The sequence below is a fragment of the Pieris napi genome, chromosome 4 (assembly GCF_905475465.1).
Source record: "Pieris napi chromosome 4, ilPieNapi1.2, whole genome shotgun sequence".
In the NCBI taxonomy this organism is placed as follows: domain Eukaryota; kingdom Metazoa; phylum Arthropoda; class Insecta; order Lepidoptera; family Pieridae; genus Pieris; species Pieris napi.
Window position 1 is genome coordinate 7,134,755 of NC_062237.1, and position 18,126 is coordinate 7,152,880.

General features: G+C 33.2%; 3 protein-coding genes across 3 annotated transcripts; 1 reads left to right on the forward strand and 2 right to left on the reverse strand.

Annotated features, from left to right (window-relative positions):
* Positions 1-3,960: 3,960 nt before the first annotated feature.
* On the reverse strand, positions 3,961-5,142 carry LOC125048914 (cysteine synthase B-like). The gene has a single exon (XM_047647876.1). It carries the CDS (start codon positions 5,073-5,075, stop codon positions 4,098-4,100), a length of 978 nt encoding a protein of 325 aa, XP_047503832.1. The 5' UTR covers positions 5,076-5,142; the 3' UTR covers positions 3,961-4,097.
* Positions 5,143-11,562: 6,420 nt separating this feature from the next.
* Positions 11,563-13,600, forward strand: LOC125049008 (myosin tail region-interacting protein MTI1-like). Its single transcript, XM_047648002.1, has 3 exons — positions 11,563-11,794; positions 11,910-12,013; positions 12,886-13,600. Exons 1-3 carry the CDS (start codon positions 11,563-11,565, stop codon positions 13,507-13,509), a joined length of 960 nt encoding a protein of 319 aa, XP_047503958.1. The 3' UTR covers positions 13,510-13,600.
* LOC125049007 lies at positions 11,991-14,028 on the reverse strand. The gene is made up of 2 exons (XM_047648001.1): positions 13,600-14,028; positions 11,991-12,847 (listed from the first exon to the last, which is right to left on the reverse strand). The coding sequence occupies exons 1-2, from the start codon at positions 14,026-14,028 to the stop codon at positions 12,029-12,031; spliced, it is 1,248 nt and encodes a 415-aa protein (XP_047503957.1). The 3' UTR covers positions 11,991-12,028.
* Positions 14,029-18,126: the final 4,098 nt, after the last annotated feature.

Sequence of the window (18,126 nt, forward strand, 5' to 3'; positions counted from 1 at the left end):
CCAACTACTGGGCGTCACTAATATTTAAAACACTAGCCATAGGTAATTTAATTGTGTATACAGTATAACTAATAAACTTTCGTATTTTTTACTGTTTACGGTTGGATATAACTATTAACTAAATAGCGTAACTCAAGTAAGTTGCTTCGCGTTTCACCCTATTTATATAAGATATTGAAATAATATTTTAAAGAGCAAAATATTCACCAGTAAAAAATATATTTTAAATTTGTTTTGCTAATGTGCAAAAATTGATTACTGATTGAAACTATATTTGCAGTATATACAATCTGTAGGGTAGTTAATCCCGTGGCCATGATATTTTTTAGCACTCAACGATCGTTCGTTTTTACAACAAACAACATATTGTATGTAGTACAATGGATAGTTCCCATTGACACTTTTTACAAGAGACGATGCTTTTGTACGAAAAGAAGGGAAATATCGTTATAGTAGGCAAAAGACCCCACGAGGGCCATCACCTGTCCTCAGGTCCTGCCCTACTTACCTTTTGACCTCTCATCTGATTTGTCGCTGAGACGTTTTTTTTTAACCTTCTATTATCTAGTTTAATATAATGATCTATGTTTATGTGCGTGCCTAAGTCGATCTGAATAAAAGGCTATATTATTATTACGTTTTATTCAACAGGAAATCCTTTCGTCATAAAATAATAATTTCCTGAAACTTTACGATGAAAAATGACGACATCCATACGACACTTCTGAACATCTAAAAAGTACACAATCGTATCGTAAATAATAATGAATTTGTTATTATGATTATATTTACGTCCCGGTTGCTGAATTAAATTATTAACTGATGAAATGGTCGACTATATCGTTTAATCGGCAACGTTTAGCGATATAAACAGCTTAACGCAGAGTCATTCCACGATATGGCTCTGCATTAGTGATCAAATCGTAGTATTGATATACTGTTATAGACTAACGTTTGAGGGAGCGTAATTATTTAATAGCCTTGGCATGATAGACATGTTTGGCGTGCTTTATGACTCCAATATAACATTGATTTATGTGTTATTTGTTAAACTGTTATATTTTGTGTTGTATAACTGTAAATAGTCGATGCAAACAAATAAATAATGTTTAAATATGTCTGTGTAAAAGTTCTAAAACTGTAGCGGTAATTAAGAAATGGCATATACGTTATGAAGAAATGCCTCATTACGTAAACGGGCTTATTTTATAAAACAACTTATGCCACAAATACAACTTGTTTTCGACTTGTGCGTAGCGCTACTTATGTTACGAGATTATTTTGTCCACAAGCATAGACTACTAGATAAATACATTAAGAAATATTTATTTATTGACATTCTTTCTTTTATTATCTTCAAAAATTGTTAGTGAATAATTAAATTTAGTGCTAAGAATGTGAAATTTAATCTTGTAATGTGTCCGAAATTTTTTCTTATTTCTTTTTCCTTATGCTTTATGATTCCTATGAGGTCATGCGTTTGAAGTTTAGATCCTACCTGAGGACCTGGATTTTTTAGATGGTCGCTGTTTAAACGGAATACGAAAATCACACGAATTTATGGCCCAATCTATTATAGTATAATTATTAGAATAATAATAAAAATATTTCAGAATTATTACACGCTGCCTTAGTTATAATAAGCAATCGTTATCTAAATGATAACAATTGATATAATAAATTAATATTTGTGACAATTTTTAACACATTATCGCTACTCATAAATTGCTAAGTAATTACGAAACATTCTTTCTGATTGGACAGAATCAGAATATTACTTTTAATTAATTTAGCATAAATATTTTCAAGGGACATGTGCGAAGTCTATAAGCCTTTGTTAAATTTCATAATAGCAAAATGATGTCTAGTCTATTTCTCTAAATCTATGCACTCCTTAACGAGTGTCGCCTGACTCAACTTTTGGCTTTGATGATATCTCGTCATATTATATTATGGTACTAAACTCACGTATCGCAACCGCTCTTAGCCTTTCATAAACATTTACGGACGTACATATGCATGTATATTATACAAACATCAATAAAGGGTTCACACGATATACGACATACAAATATATATGTTATATTATTATCATCTCGCTACGAGCTCCGAAGCCCGTTATTCAAACTTAAAATACTTACAACAGCCCTGCGATTCTGTAACTCACTTTTCGAACTGACACAGCGGTTTTCGCATCGGCGGTCGCTCTCAAATCAGTCGTGAAGCAGTCATTTTATGATTTGGCATTCTGAAAAGGTGGGAGCTTGTAGTTTATTGTTCATGTGTATGTATAAGTGAGTTAAAGAATCGCAAGGCTGCTGTCATACCATTTTTATCCGACTTCTCGAAGGCGGTTTACGAGGCGACGCGAAGTTTTCTTGCAACTGCTCAAAACGAGTTTGCTAAACGATCCGTAGCTATTACGACCGGCATTTTTGATTCTGATACCAGGCAGTAATTAAACTAATATTTTTTTAATGCAGAACGACAATATTCTGATTAAAATTCACAATTGCCTTAGCACAACTCTGAATTGTACCTACCCTCTGTCAAAAGAATTTGCATTGGCGCGACAAAGCTGTTTTTTAAAATTGACTTACAGCAAAATGAGTTGACAAAAACTCCTAATACCAAGTTCATTTTAATGTTACCGTTGTTTTCCTAATTTCACTATGGTAATTACCAAATTCCAGTATAATAATAAATATAAACTTTTCTTGATTGTTCTTTGTTCTGATCATAAGTTAATATTTTTTATTTCGTTTTTGATTTTTTCGAATAACCTATTAAATAGAGAGCATTATACGATGACGTCATATATAGGTACTGCCTGAAATATATACATATAGTCATTTGTATGATGATGAGCCTTTTCCTCTGGGCCCTCTATTTTCTTTGCCGATAAGTAGGGATGTCTACCGATTCAAATTTAATGACGTGATACCTGTATCTTATATTCCATAATAAACATATTTTATTTTATATGTGTATAAATTCGGGAATTCGCGACGACTCATTGGTCTAGTGGTTAGTACCCCTGACTGCGTATCCATGGGTCCCGGGTTCGATCCCCGGCTGAGACGAACATCGACGTGATGAGCATTTGGTGTTGTGTCTTGGGTGTTTAAATATGTATTTATATGTCTATCTATCTATAATATGTATGTATATCCATTGCCTAGGACCCATAACACAAGCTTCACCAGCTTACCATGGGACTAGGTCAATTGGTGTGAATTGTCTTTAAAAAAAAACATTGTGACATCGTTGTCGAAGTCATATTAAAATTCGGAATGTCATTTCTTTAAAAATTTACTTTTAATTTCCATAAAATGTGTATATATCTTAAAACATCGAATAATAAAATTATTTTGAAAAACACAGCAACAATGAATATAAATAAAAAGCCACTTTTAATTTCCTATGGTATTATTATTTGTTAAAAAACTTAATTTCAAATAAATCTGATCTAATTATAACTTATTCTATTTTTACCCCTAATTATTACACTCGTGAGAATAACTTACATAAACTATTAATGAACTACATACATTAACAGGCGTTTTTAATTGTCTGTTGAGTTAATTGACAAAAAATTTGCTTCATCTCAGTTCCTGCCTTGCGATTCTATAACTCACTTTTCGAACTCACACAGCGGTTTTCACAGCGGCCGTCGCACTCAAATCAGTCGTGAAACAGTCATTTTATGATTTGGCATTTTGATAAGGTACCTCCTTGTAGTTTATTGTTTATCAAAATGCCAAAAACCGCTGTGTGAGTTCGAAAAGTGAGTTACAGAATCGCAAGGCTGTACCGTAAAAAATACTTTATTTCTATTGTATTTTAATTTATTACTTTTGAATAGTATGTGATGTAAATGTTTACCGCATTTAATAGTTTTAAAATAGTTACCGCATTGGGGTAATTTGTAATGGTAGCTTATTAGCTATTAAGTATTTAGTTAAATAAATAAATTTGACGTTAAGATCTTTGAAGCGTTTTGAAGTGATGTAGCTCTTATTTACGCTTTTATCATTTATACGCACCATTCTTTACGCTTAATTACAATATTGTTCTATTTAAACACTTATCAAAGTTTACATCAATGATTCAGGTACGGGAGTATACTTAAGACCTGTGTCAAAAAGAATGGTAACGACCCATGCGTTTTTAGGTAATTTGCCTGATTTGAGCAATTTGACAGCTGCACATACATTCGCGCCACTGGTATATCCTACGTATAAACCTTCTTTCTTTCCAATTAAATGCATGTATTCCTCAGCCTCTTCATCTGTGACTGTAATAGTATCATTCATGATATCATATTTAAACAGATCTGGTACAACACCATAACTCGATCCTTGAAGTGTATTGGATGCTTTGGTTATCGGCTTTCCTTTGATTGGTTCACAACCGTCGGGTTCTACAACGTAGCATTGTATCTTTGGGTTTTGTTTCTTCAAGAATTTCGAAACACCCATAAAAGTACCCGACGTTCCAACAGCGGTAACAAAAGCATTCACTCTGCCCGCGGTTTGGTGCCAAATTTCCGGGCCAGTGCTAGTGTAGTGTGCTTCAACGTTGTCTTCATTAAGGAATTGCTTTACAAAGAATGCTCCAGTTTTCTGTTGCAAAGCTATAGCTTCATCTTTAGCTGCCATAAGATCTGCATTAGTAACATTGCCATATGTGCCTTCGACTTGTGGAACTCTAATGCATTTAGCTCCAAGGGCTTCCATATGGATTGCACGTTGTACGGTATTGCCTTTAGACATGGTTAGAGTCAAGGGGTGCCCCAAAACTGAACAAGCCACTGCGAGGCCGCATCCTTGATTACCAGATGTTGCTTCTACGACAAGGTCTCCAGGCTTAAGTTCTCCTCGTAACCGTGCCTTTTGTATCATATGGTACGACGCTCGGTCCTTAATAGATCCGCCTGGATTCATGAATTCACACTTGGCTAATAGACGTCCAGGACCTGTATGGAGACGATCCAAAGCAACTAATGGAGTGTTACCAATGAGTTCCAGAGCTGATGCTCGTACATCAGTTTGTTTTTCACACGCCTGACCCATCGCTAGTGTGTTTTATCACTTAGAATTGTCGAACTCCGATCGATGTATTTTCGCGTACTGCTGAAATATGTGATGACAAAGCTTATATACTAAAATACTCGCAAATTTATAGTATAATTGATGACCGTTATATATTATAAATGGTGCGTTGCAAGATTTAATCGGTTAGATAATTTTTATTATATCGATATAAAATTGATAAAAATGTGAGATTATCGATACCTTTCTTAATCTTAATTAAATTTATTTTTAAAGTACGTTAGCGTCACGATGATTTATATAATACTAAGAATGACTATTAAAAACTTATATTCAGTGTCCTTATCCAAATCCTAATCTGTACCTTCAGAGCTGAAGAATATTTTTACTTTATTCCATACTGAACTATGTACTGTAAAACATTTTTGTATACATGTATATTTACGTATACTTGTGCATCATACACAATATACACAAGGCTTAAAGAATATAAGTGTTAATGCAACCTTAAATTTTCCATATAAAATAAAGTTACTGCGGTGCCACTATTTTCAATGATTTCTTATTTCAATTTTATTTATCTTTTACTATTTTATTAGAACATAATCGAAAGTTAATTTACAAGAAGATACAAAATCACGTAGTTCTCAGTTTTTGAAAATAAACATATATTATATACATATATATATATATATTATATATAACGGTACACTTCAAATGTCAAAATCCATTATTCAGCGTCAAATGTGTCAGACATAATGCCCCAAAAATTGGCCTCTTTTATTGGCCTGTTTAGGGACATAAACACTTGTTTAATTAAAGAAGTTGAAAACACACAAATTGATTTTAATAAATTATTATATATTTATAAAGTTAAGTCACTGAAATTTAACTGTAATCGCTATACTTATAATCGTGTAAATTAATACGCGTGTAGTGAATTCAGGTTTTTTGCATCCTTCTGGGCATGTTTTCCACGATGTTTTGAGAAATTCCTTCCCACTCTTTTGCAGAAGAGTATTGTTTTGTGGAGCAGGTTACACTGATTACTCGTCTCTTTAGAACATTCCAGACATTCTCAATTGGATTGAGGCCAGGATTTCGAGCTGGCCAATCTAAACAACAGATCCCAATTTGCAACGACTCACCTACAAGGATGTATATAGAAAAATTATTATCTTATATAAGGCGACTTTCACCAATTTCTACGCGGAAAATGTAAACCTAGATAAGATAAAAGTTATGCTTGTCTGTAATAATAAAACATTATATATATATATATATATATATCTATATATCGCAATCTAAAAAGTTATATGCATTTACCCGTGTACAAGTCGTCATCCCACATAACAGTATTATGATAAGTGCAGATAGTGTGTCAGTTCTAAGATTTGCACCATCGCAATTTGAGATAGTTTGCAAAAGAGTTTGGCGTATCATTAAATTAAAAGTTAAAATTGAACAATAAAGTGGTATAATTATCATTTAAAATAAATACTAAGAAGTTTTCTCTTCAAAAAATACAATAATAATGACGAATTAGTAACTCAACCTATAACTTATCAGAGAACAGAAAAGTGTAGTGAATTCAGGTTTTTTGCATCCTTCTGGGCATGTTTTCCACGATGTTTTGAGAAATTCCTTCCCACTCTTTTGCAGAAGAGTATTGTTTTGTGGAGCAGGTTACACTGATTACTCGTCTCTTTAGAACATTCCAGACATTCTCAATTGGATTGAGGCCAGGATTTCGAGCTGGCCAATCTAAACAACAGATCCCAATTTGCAACGACTCACCTACAAGGATGTATATAGAAAAATTATTATCTTATATAAGGCGACTTTCACCAATTTGTACGCGGAAAATGTAAACCTAGATAAGATAAAAGTTATGCTTGTCTGTAATGATAAAACATTACAGACACGTTTACCTGATACAGGATTATATTTAAAATAAAAAATGCTCCTCTAAATTTTACTTTTATAAAAAAAGTTGTCGCATACCTCATTCATCCATTTAAACTTCAAGATTCACCTGAAATCAAAGAAACTAGATTTTCCTTCATAAGGTCTAACTTAAGTCTACATTCCTTATCTTCACCATTTTTAATATTCAGAAAAATAATTTTAAATTGCGTTTAAAGTGAAAAATTATTCCTTCGTAAACGTCTTTTACTGATTTATAGTACATAATTTTGAAACTATTTGCGACCACAAATCATAATTTGGAAAACGTGGTTTGAACACTACTAACGGTGAGACGTGATCTAGGAGCCAATTTTCCTGGTGATTCATAGAATTTTACTCCTTAAACTATACAATTTTAAACTTTAATCAATTGACATTTCTAACGCTAAGGGTCTGTTTCACAATGTATGGATAAGTTCTACATAAGTTCCAAATTAGCTATTTATTACTTATTGGTAGGATAAACACTATTGTTGCGTTTCACGACTGTCGAAGATAGCGCTATTCGGCACATAAAGTCCATCATAAGATATGAGTCCGATGAATGTAAAATAGCACAATTTATCTACTAAATAATTTATGTGTTGCATAGCTATTTGGTACTTTATCCATACATTGTGAAACAGACCCTAAATCTATAATTTAATCGGGTAAATTGATCAGAATAAATTAAAGTCTTAGTTATTTTAGTCTCATGTTAGCGACGCATGCAACTCGTTTTAGTAATGTTGTTTTGTTACAGAGAAGAGTTTTTTTATATTCAAGTAAGTGGAGAAAAGTATTCCAAAAACTTACGGTGTAGTTAAAATTTGGTCCACGTCAAATTCAATGCAAATTTTAGTCACATGTTGTTAAAATAAAAAATATAAAAATCTGTCCAGTTTTAGAGATTCAATTATGACTGAACGAATTTTAATTTAATTAACCTGAAAATTTCATAACATTTTTCTGAAACACTCCATTTGAGAGAGGTTGGAATGAAAATGAGTTCAAAAGAGGTCTAAGTTCCCATTATGAAGCCACAATTCCGTGAGTATCAGATAATTGAGAGCCCTCAGTTTGCCGGAGTCTAATAAGCTTTGTTTGAAAATTACTCAGAGACTATATTTTATTTCAAAAAACTCGCTCGTCAGCGAAAAATACGATTGGTTGACTTTTATTCAATTAATAAAACTATTACGTGAAACCACACTTAGTATAGAAAAGACAAGTGACGCTACAGTTTTGCTTGATGGTTTTGCTGTACGCTGTGTCTGGCATGGAGTGTTAGAAGTATTGGTTTCCTCGATATTTTCATTAACCGTAATATGAAATCGTACGTCCTATTTATTTGTGTATGTAAAAAACGACCGCCCGTTTCGTATTTCAAAATAATAAAACATAATATTATAAAATAATAAAATATATTATAAATAATAAAATTTGTTAGTTCTTAAGGTAATTAATGTTTTAAATACCAAGTCGTTATACATTGTTAGTAAATATTACATTATATTATGTAAAAAATACATTATTTTGGTATTTACATATATAGTTTGTAACACATTACACGTTGTTCGTGTTGAATTTCCCTCTGGAATAACTACTCTTACTTACCTTAAATTTTAGATAGCTTTAAGAACCAGAAACCGTATATTAGAATAAAATATGTGTATGTGATACGTAACTTTAAATCGTTTTAGAAGAATCTAATTTAATTCAAGCCATAAATGGATAGATAACCTATAAAATAACTATGTTACCAATGTTAAGCAAACAAAACACAAGCAAGCAAAAAATAGATGTCAATATAATAAGACTCAATAAGCCAAATAATATATAAATCATTTCCTTCCGCAAACGGATATAAGAAATCCATTAGTTTCCCAATCTTTTCGTATTCGGTTCACAAACAGTTAGTCCGTTTCTTGATAAAACTTCCGTTTTCCCCTTTTTATCAATTTCCCGACAGTTGTAATTAAGTGATAAAAACTCTATTTATTTTCCGTTAGGGCTGCAAGCTTTGATAGCCTCTTGACTACAGTTTCGTAATGGGTCCAAGACATCTCATATCAGGTTAGATTCGATGTCGGGTCTCAAATTATAATATTTAATACGCTCTGGTAGGTTCAACTACCGAATCGTGAATAGTGATTTCTTTAGTAAATAAAAACCTAAGACAATTAGCGCTTAAACTACTTAAAACTAATTCAATCTTCGTTACGTTATACTAAAAAAGACAAATGTACGGTCAACATAGGTAAATAATAATTTTGGCTAAACCAAATGGTCTGCCAAGGCTGGGCCAGTTTTTATAAAACACCTAGACAGGTCTTAGAGGTTGTATATGAATTTGTCCCTATGTATTGCAAGCTGCACTAAATAACTAAATATTTGTGAGACCTAAGAACCTAACGACCTTAAGCCCTACAGATGTACCCATACATAATATTACTCGTGTGAGCTAGAATTGTATCGCTGTTAAAATTCGGCAGACAAAGTCTGCTGGTACATCTCCATCGCCTCGTGTACGACGCTGGTTCTTCACTCGCATTTGTTAACCGTAGACCCATCTGTTGTGTTAGCACAGCATCATGAAGTGTTACTTCATGTTGTTGTCTATATTTTTAACTTTACAATCCATGTAGAAATAGTTTGAGTGAAACCTTGACTGTTAACATTTTTTTTAGCATGAGCGGTTATATTTTTTTTGTGACTCAACTCAAAGGTCGTTAGGAATAATTCAAAGATCGCGGGTATAACAATATCGATTTACGTCATTCAGAATCGTGTTTCTGCAAAAAATCTTTTAAAACATTTATAAATGTGATTTCAAAAATAATTGAATAATTAATAAAATAAAATAAATTAATAATGTAAATATCGCGTCGGTGGGTTAACTTGAATCAGGGTTTAATAACTAACAATAAAATGATTTACCTTTTAATTTATATTTTAAGATACTATAAATACAATATTTTTTATTCACCAAAAATAATTCACTCCAAGATTTCTTCCTATTTCAATATCAGCTGAGTAATTAACAAGGGGAGAATTAAGTTTTTTTGTTTTCAAACATTGTCCAACGATCCAAATAAAATAAAATTTTCCACCTATTTTCAAACAATCCTTGTATGTTTTGAGAGTCAATCGGCTTTATTTTAAACCGTAGACCAAAGGCATTATCGTATTTGTTATTTGGCTATTAAGTTTTTTAAGAAAATGATGCTGATGAATCTATATATCTTAATATATAAAAATTACGTGTCACGTTGTTTGTCCGCTATGGACTCCTAAACTATCGAACCGATATCAATCAAATTTGCACACCGTGTGTAGTTTGATCCAACTTAAAAGATAGGATAGCTTACATCTCAATTTATACCCGCAATATTATTTTATTGCAAAATATTTGTTTATTATTTGATAGTCACAATTCTAACAGATGGCTCTGTGTTGAAAGTACCTACGTTTCACATAAGCTACAATTTAATGGCATAACCACCAATAAAGCATGGTGGTCCCCATGACTGGTGTTCTCCTACCGTTTCCCTTGAATAGTTTACTACTATGTAATATAACAAAAACCTTAGCCACAGCAACGCTTGGCCGGTCTGCTAGTATATATATATGAATAAAGGCACCTTTAGATTGAATATCAAATATAAACCTCAGGCTAAAATTCAGAGCTAAGCGCAGACTCTCACAACTCAAAAACGTGATAGACATACGAGATTCTAGAGTTTGTGCCTTACCAATAAATCGCCCAAGGAGTCTCGACCCTGGAGGGTACTTTCATTATACACACAAATATTGACACTGAAATTTGTTTTAGAAAATCGCAAATTTGAAGAAATCTACATTATTCTCAGTGGTCATAAACATTCTTAAAACTATATAAGAAATAATCACAAGATTTTTATCGTGCACAAAATTCTCATAAGGTGGCATTAATAATTAATAATAATAATTAAGCCTCATTTATTCCTTGAAAAATTTACAAAAAGTTACAAAATATACACACACACATAAAATACATATATATATACATATACAACAACAATAAGGTTGCATTGCTTTATTAAAATAGGTTGACAGAGAGACTTAATAACAATAAAGTAGCGTTAAGAATACATCTGGTAATAAATATGTGATATTACAGCCTTTGACCTACAAAAGGCTTCGTTGATCTAGAAGAATGTGTCGCGATTTTGTATTTCAAGCTTCAGTTGGCTCAAACACGCACGATTAAGTGAATCCGGGGGAATGGCTTGTTAATAACTTGTGTCTTTTATGACTTTTACAAAGCGTATGTGGTTATTAGCCGCGTACTGACTGAGCGAGCAGCCTCGCGAGGCTGCCTCGCGAGGCAAATCCTCGGTCGGTCAAGACGTGCCTCGCCCGAGGCAAACGCACGCGCTGCCTCGCCCGAGCGTGCCGCGGCCCGAGCCGAACGTTGTCGGTTTTTGTCGATGTTCAAAGGCGCCTCAGTACGTTTGCCGCGCTCACTCAAGACGGTAGTGTTTTGCCTCGCTTATTCGTTGCGTGTTAGTTGTGCGTCATGGATAAAGAACAGTGTCTTAAATTAATACGACTATATGGTGAATATAGACGACTTTGGGATGCGCAATGTCCTGATTACACAAATAGAGGACTAAGGGAAGATGCATGGAGAAAAATAAGCCAGGAAATGAACCTTCCAATAGCTGAATTAAAGAAAAAAATGGACTCTTTACTAGGGTCTTACAGGAGGGAAAAGTCGAGAGAAAAAAAAAGCCGAATCACAGGATCAGGTATTTATTATTTAATGTTTATGATTAGGGTTAACAACATTCATTTTATTATATTCAAAGTTACATCGGTTTTTATATTATTTCTAATATTATTTTTTTTTATTTTATACTGCAGGTCGTGGTGAAATATATGTTTCGAATTGGTATGCCTATGAAGCCTTCAGTTTTCTAGGAGATAGAAATCACCCAGGAAATACACAAGATACTTTAGGTGAAGAAGTGAGTACCTATTATTTACTGATAATTATTCTGCCAAGAAATTGCTCCGTTTGTTATGAAATGTCTCCCTAAATGTGAACGTATTTCTTTTATATTTGTTGATCCTCGCCGTGGTATGGCTTGAATAGATAGCATTGATGACATTTCTGTATCCTGTCGCCATCGGCCGGGTATTACTGTCCCTTCAACTTCGGCATCGAATGATCCTGGGGGAGTGAACCTTTGTGAGGAAGCTAAATCTCTACGCAAGTAGTTATATAAGCATATGGTAGTCAATACGACTTTCGTAGCTTTTTCTGGTTCTAATAGTAGCGGCTTCCTCAGTACTCTAAAAACGAAGCTTAAAATGCCAAAGGCATTCTCCACAACTCTTCTTGCTCTGGACAGCCTGTAATTGAAAATCCTTTCCATTGAACCTCTTTCTGGAGTACCTTCATAAGGTTTCAATGTGTAATCATTGAGAGCAAAAGCTTTATCGCCTAGAATAAAATAGGGCACTGCAATTTTATACGGTATTTGTAATATTTCTGGTGAAGGAATGTTCAATTCCTTCTTTTCGACCTTTTTATATAAATTGGTATTTTTAAACACACCGCCATCTGATATACGTCCTTTGCTGCCAACGTCTACGTACAGAAATTTATAGTTAGCGTCAACTAAAGCAAACAGCACTATACTTGGAAACATTTTGTAACAGTCATAATCATTGCCACTATTTATCGGCGACTGTAATATAACATGCTTCCCATCCATTGCTCCTATGACATGTGGGAAATTCCATTTGCTCTCAAACTCTTTCGCTATGGTAAGCCACTCTTCTTCGGATGATGGTATCTGTAAATAAAATTAAGTAATAATTTCTATCTTTACAGAATGCAAGTCTGGATAATACTCGAAATGATGACGGTTATAACGAAGAAAAAAATGAAACTTCAAACTCGACGACAACGGAAGGACCTAAACAAAAGTCAACTAGACCTAAAAAGAGATCCAAAATGAACGAAAGTGATGATCTTACTGATAACGCCATATCTGAAGCATTAACACTCTTACAACAGTGTGCAAGCGATAATATATCAGAAAAAAATGATCCCTATAATGTGTATGGCCAATATATAGGAAATGAGTTGAGAAAGTATGATAAAATTACATTAGCATACGTAAAAAATGCAATAAATAAAATTATCTTTGATGCAGACATGGGAGCATACAGTGGTTATAGTTATTATACTCAATCATATGGTGAACACGATAATTTAAGATATATGTCTCATCCCTCTTCCTCATCGACGCCATCTACATATTCGATGCCTGCTGCCTCACCAATGCCTTCTACCTCACCGATGCCTCCTACTTCACCGATGCCTCCTACTTCACCGATGCCTCCTGCCTCATCGATGCCTTCTACTTCACCGATGCCTGCTGCCTCACCAATGCCTCCTATCTCACCAATTTCGATGCCTCCCCCTCCTCCTTCTCCAGCTCCTCATCATTAAATATTTGTTTGTTTAATTTTCTTATATTATTTGTCCAATTTTCTAATCAGATTAATAAAAAAATAATAAAAATATGTAATTTTATTTTACCTTAACATAATCCTTTAACACCTCAATTATAGCATCACAGACTTCAGGAACTATAACCGATATCCTTTGTTTTGATATACGAAATAGATACTGTAGACTGGTATAAGAATCTCCTGTGGCCAAAAATCTCAACGTCACTAATAATCTTTCCCTAGCGGATATTGCTTCTCGAAAATTTGTGTCCTTCTTGCTTATTTTGGCGTTTATGAGAGAATACACATTGTCAAATTCGATTTTACTCATTCGAGTGAAATTTTTTTCTTCGTCATCGAAGCACAACTCTTCAAATAATCTGTTCCCAGCCTGTAATCTATTTTTGTATAAGAGTTTAATCCAAAAACGTTTAGTTTTCTGTTTTCTTTTTTTTGCAAGCCTTAGAATTATTAAAAAGGCAGTGGTAGCGACAGCTTTCCGAATGTGCGGCCTCATGGTGGTCTCGGGCAAACTATACGGGCACGCGCGGTCTCTATTCGACTTCAAGTTAAACTGAGCGTCGATGCTCACGATGGCTCGGACTTGCCGCGCGAGGCAGCCTCGGATTAGAAAACTTACAGACCGAGGCTGCCTCGCGCGGCAAACGTTGCGAAGCAAACGTCCGAGGCTGCTTCGCGAGGCTGCTCGCTCAGTCAGTACGCGGCTATTGGCGTATTCGATTCATACAAATATTAGATTATCGACGTAGAATTCTACAAATATAATAAATGTTAAGAGAGATATCGTTGATACGTAGCTCACGAACATTTTGTGAAAGGTTTATCAAAACTTAATTCATATTTAATTTATTAATTCTCTCTATTACTTTTCCAGGCAAAATGTAGTGATAAAATATATCAGATTTGCATATCTTTAGATTATTTTTTTATTGTTAAAGGATATTATCTCGGCATTTTAACAAAAACAACTAAACTGAGAGGCCCAATTTTAAAGACGTAACATTTAAATAATATTAAATAAGCATTTTTTAGACAATAAATGAAAATTACAAAAGAAACAAACACAATTCTACATAAAAAACCGTACTACGAATAAAATTATATTAGTTATAAGTACAATAAAAAAGTAATCAAGTTAGGAGTAATAGAATTTGGTGACCTTAAGGTCTCTCTAACTCTTCAAGATATAAGCGGTGCGTTCGCGTTTCACAAAAAAACTTAATCTTTATGTTTCGCTAAAGTATTAGTATCTTAATGACTTACCCTGTAAATTTATTTAATTATTTATACTTTATTACCTTAATCAAAAACATACACATAACAAAAATAAAAAACAGGTTACAAAAGTTATAAGGCAACGGGCGGCCTTATCGCTAACAAAGGATTTCTTCCAGGCAACCCTAATTTAATAGGATTCCGTTCCCAATTCCGATTTAAATATTAGGTTTTCGTACAACATTTGTATTTAACAACATCACGACTACGTTGAAATTAATTCGGTTTTAATCGTTGAATGATGTCACAAATATTGAAATTGTCGCATTATTAGATAGTACCGATTCGACTGTGTTAGATCAATCATTGAACCGTCCATATGCAAGAACATGTATTTTTTTATGAATTTTACGAAGATGAGGGCAACAGCTCTCCTTTACATTTGTTAGTGTAGACGTGCAATGTATAATTTACATACATTGAATATAAAGTGGCAATGAACGGATGGAGCTGTTTAAAATGATGCCTCGGGTGTATGGAATCGATGTTATGAAAGATTATTAAAATTGCACTGAGGGTTGAAAGCAGAAATTTAAAATCACGTTCTCAGGTTAGATTGAAAATTCAATATAAAGTAACATGAAAGTCAAAACGAAAGTAAAGTAATGTAGTACGTCTCCGCGTTCATAATATTACATTTAACAGAATTGGTTTGAAAGGAATATACTGTAATAATTAGAATTTTCTTAGAAACTGCCGCAGATGTATATCGCTAAGTACTAACTGTACATATACCGAAATATTTAAGAAAATGTTATATTTTATGTAATAATTGGATATTTGGATTAAAAAAAATATTGGTTGTTTGTAAAGTAGGTTTACGATCGAGATTTTTACGTGATAACGTCTTATTGGTGATATAAGTTTTTGGGAAGTAAGGAATTAATGAAGATAACAATTTTTTCAAATTTTAAATTACATCTATCGTTTTATTCACACTTTTGATGATAAATTTCGGGTGTAAAATGACAAGTTTACTTATTCGACTATGATATACATTTTTCTTCATACATTCACGGAATGACTGGCAGCGCTCGAGATGAGACGGGAGATCGGTCCGTCTCTCTCTCGTTATACCTGCGATCGCGCTCGTGAGGTTTTGGTGTGACACAAGTTTCTGAACATGTCACCCGACTAAAACGATTTTAAAGACGTTATCACGTCAAAATCATTATGTTACATCACTCAGATTACAATAGACATATTAATGTGTATCTCCCAGATAGACTATATATGCAGGTTGCAAAATCAATTGAACAGAGCTCTGTAATTTCCTGATGTAAGTGCCTATGGACACTCTCAATGCCGGAGGGCTCGCGAGTGCGGCCTTTTAAGAAAAAGAAATAAATAAACTTAACGCTGTTTTCTTGAAGGACACTAACTTAATATGGGTTTGGAATACCTCGACAGCAGCTGATTCCACATAGAGGTGGTGCGCGGCAAGAAATGCCTTAAAAACGCCCATTTGTGGAAGGAACAACAGACGTCGAAGTGATGACGGTGGAATTTCATATTCTGCCTCAAAATTCGAATATATAGGCATGTTTACATCTTCTTTGATACCGATTTACAATCTTCTTTACTCAAAGGACTAGGAACAAATATCAAGTTCCAAATATAAAACGTACAAAGACTTTTACTCGAAAAATATTGAAGCAGAAAATCTTTTAGTAGCCCCTTTGTGTTTCAGTATTGTATTTTTAGCTAAGGAAAGCGGTTATCGTCAAAATGATGTAATAAGTCTTAAATGAAAATGTCGTCAATCAACGGCTTACATAGAGACAGAGATTTAATATCTAAATATTGAAACAGGAAGTATTATCCAGCCATTTATAATATTTACATCATCCATGTTATGTAATTTAATCGATCGACTGTTCGATCGAACGAACTTACACTCCTAAATGATTTACGTTATAAAGTGTTCTAAACAATGCAAGCAAAGTTAACAGCACTCTTACTTCGTAACCCACAACCCCACACATAAAAATCACCATAAGGTACAACCCGAAGACCCTGAGTTCGATACTAGATGACGCATTTGTATTTATTTAAAAGGCACAGAACGCTAATTTCTCTTCTAACTTAAAAATAAATCTTTCGGTCCGTACCCGAATTTATTATAATAAATGCTACTATAATATGATTACTGATAATGGTGTCGCATATATCACGGACATCACACGTATCTATTTTCATATGACTTGCAATTTTTTTTATCTTTTATACATATAACACTGTTCATTAAGATATTTAATACTAATTACGATATCTATTATATGGCATAATTAAATGTTCGATTCAGACTACGTCCCTTTGTCTGACAAATTCGTCAGATTGTGATGAATTTATTTATTAGTTCTTATCTTAAAAGTTCATATACCAATTTAAGTAAATTATATGATATTGTAGTAATTTAAGAAAGCTTTTCTATTTAGTGTTAAGCAGGTTTTGGTAGAGTTTTTTTATATTGACCCGACGAGCTTCCCTTAATAACCTATTAGTCCCATACCGTTAGGTTATAATGAAATGTCACGCTGACGAAGGTGTGATTCGATATATGAAAGTGTCAGGCGTATTTGAAACAGATTAAACATATTTACCTATGTTAGGAATCTGATAGATAAGGTACGATAATATTCGATACATTTTTATTCTCATAGATTAAACGATGAGTTCTGTTTAGATACATATTGTTGGACTAAAATCTGTCTCGAAGGACCAAATATTATATGTATTATTCTCACAGGTCACCCTTTATATTATATATTTTGAATCCCCGCCATAAATGAAACAGTCTCTCCGATCACGTATGATTATCTCTGTCGCTAGTTAACATAGTATAAAGCAAAATTTTTGATGGACTTCTTAATAATCTTCCTTTACACAATCATGAGTAACTCATATACAGAAATTGTTATTAATTTTAATTTTAATTTTACTTTTTTATTGTATTTAAATATCTTTTAATTATTGTGATGTAAACACATGTAGATAAGCTCGATTTAGTTCAGCTATAGTACAATTACACATAAAGTAATTTGTAGTTTAATTTTTGCTATCATTGGGCCGATAACCGACCGCATAGCATAATGCCGCCCCGCCCTTATAATCAGTAAGTTACTTGAATATTTCATAAGTAAATGTAAATCTGATAAGAATTATAATGTGATGTGATCTATAAATTCAAATATATTTTTACTAGCTCCTTAAGCTAATCAAAATTATTTGATCTTAGCTATTTATTAAAAATAAATGTGTTTAATTATTCTAATCACTGTTATCTATTCAATTTGTGTTTTCCGCGTTGTGAATTTTA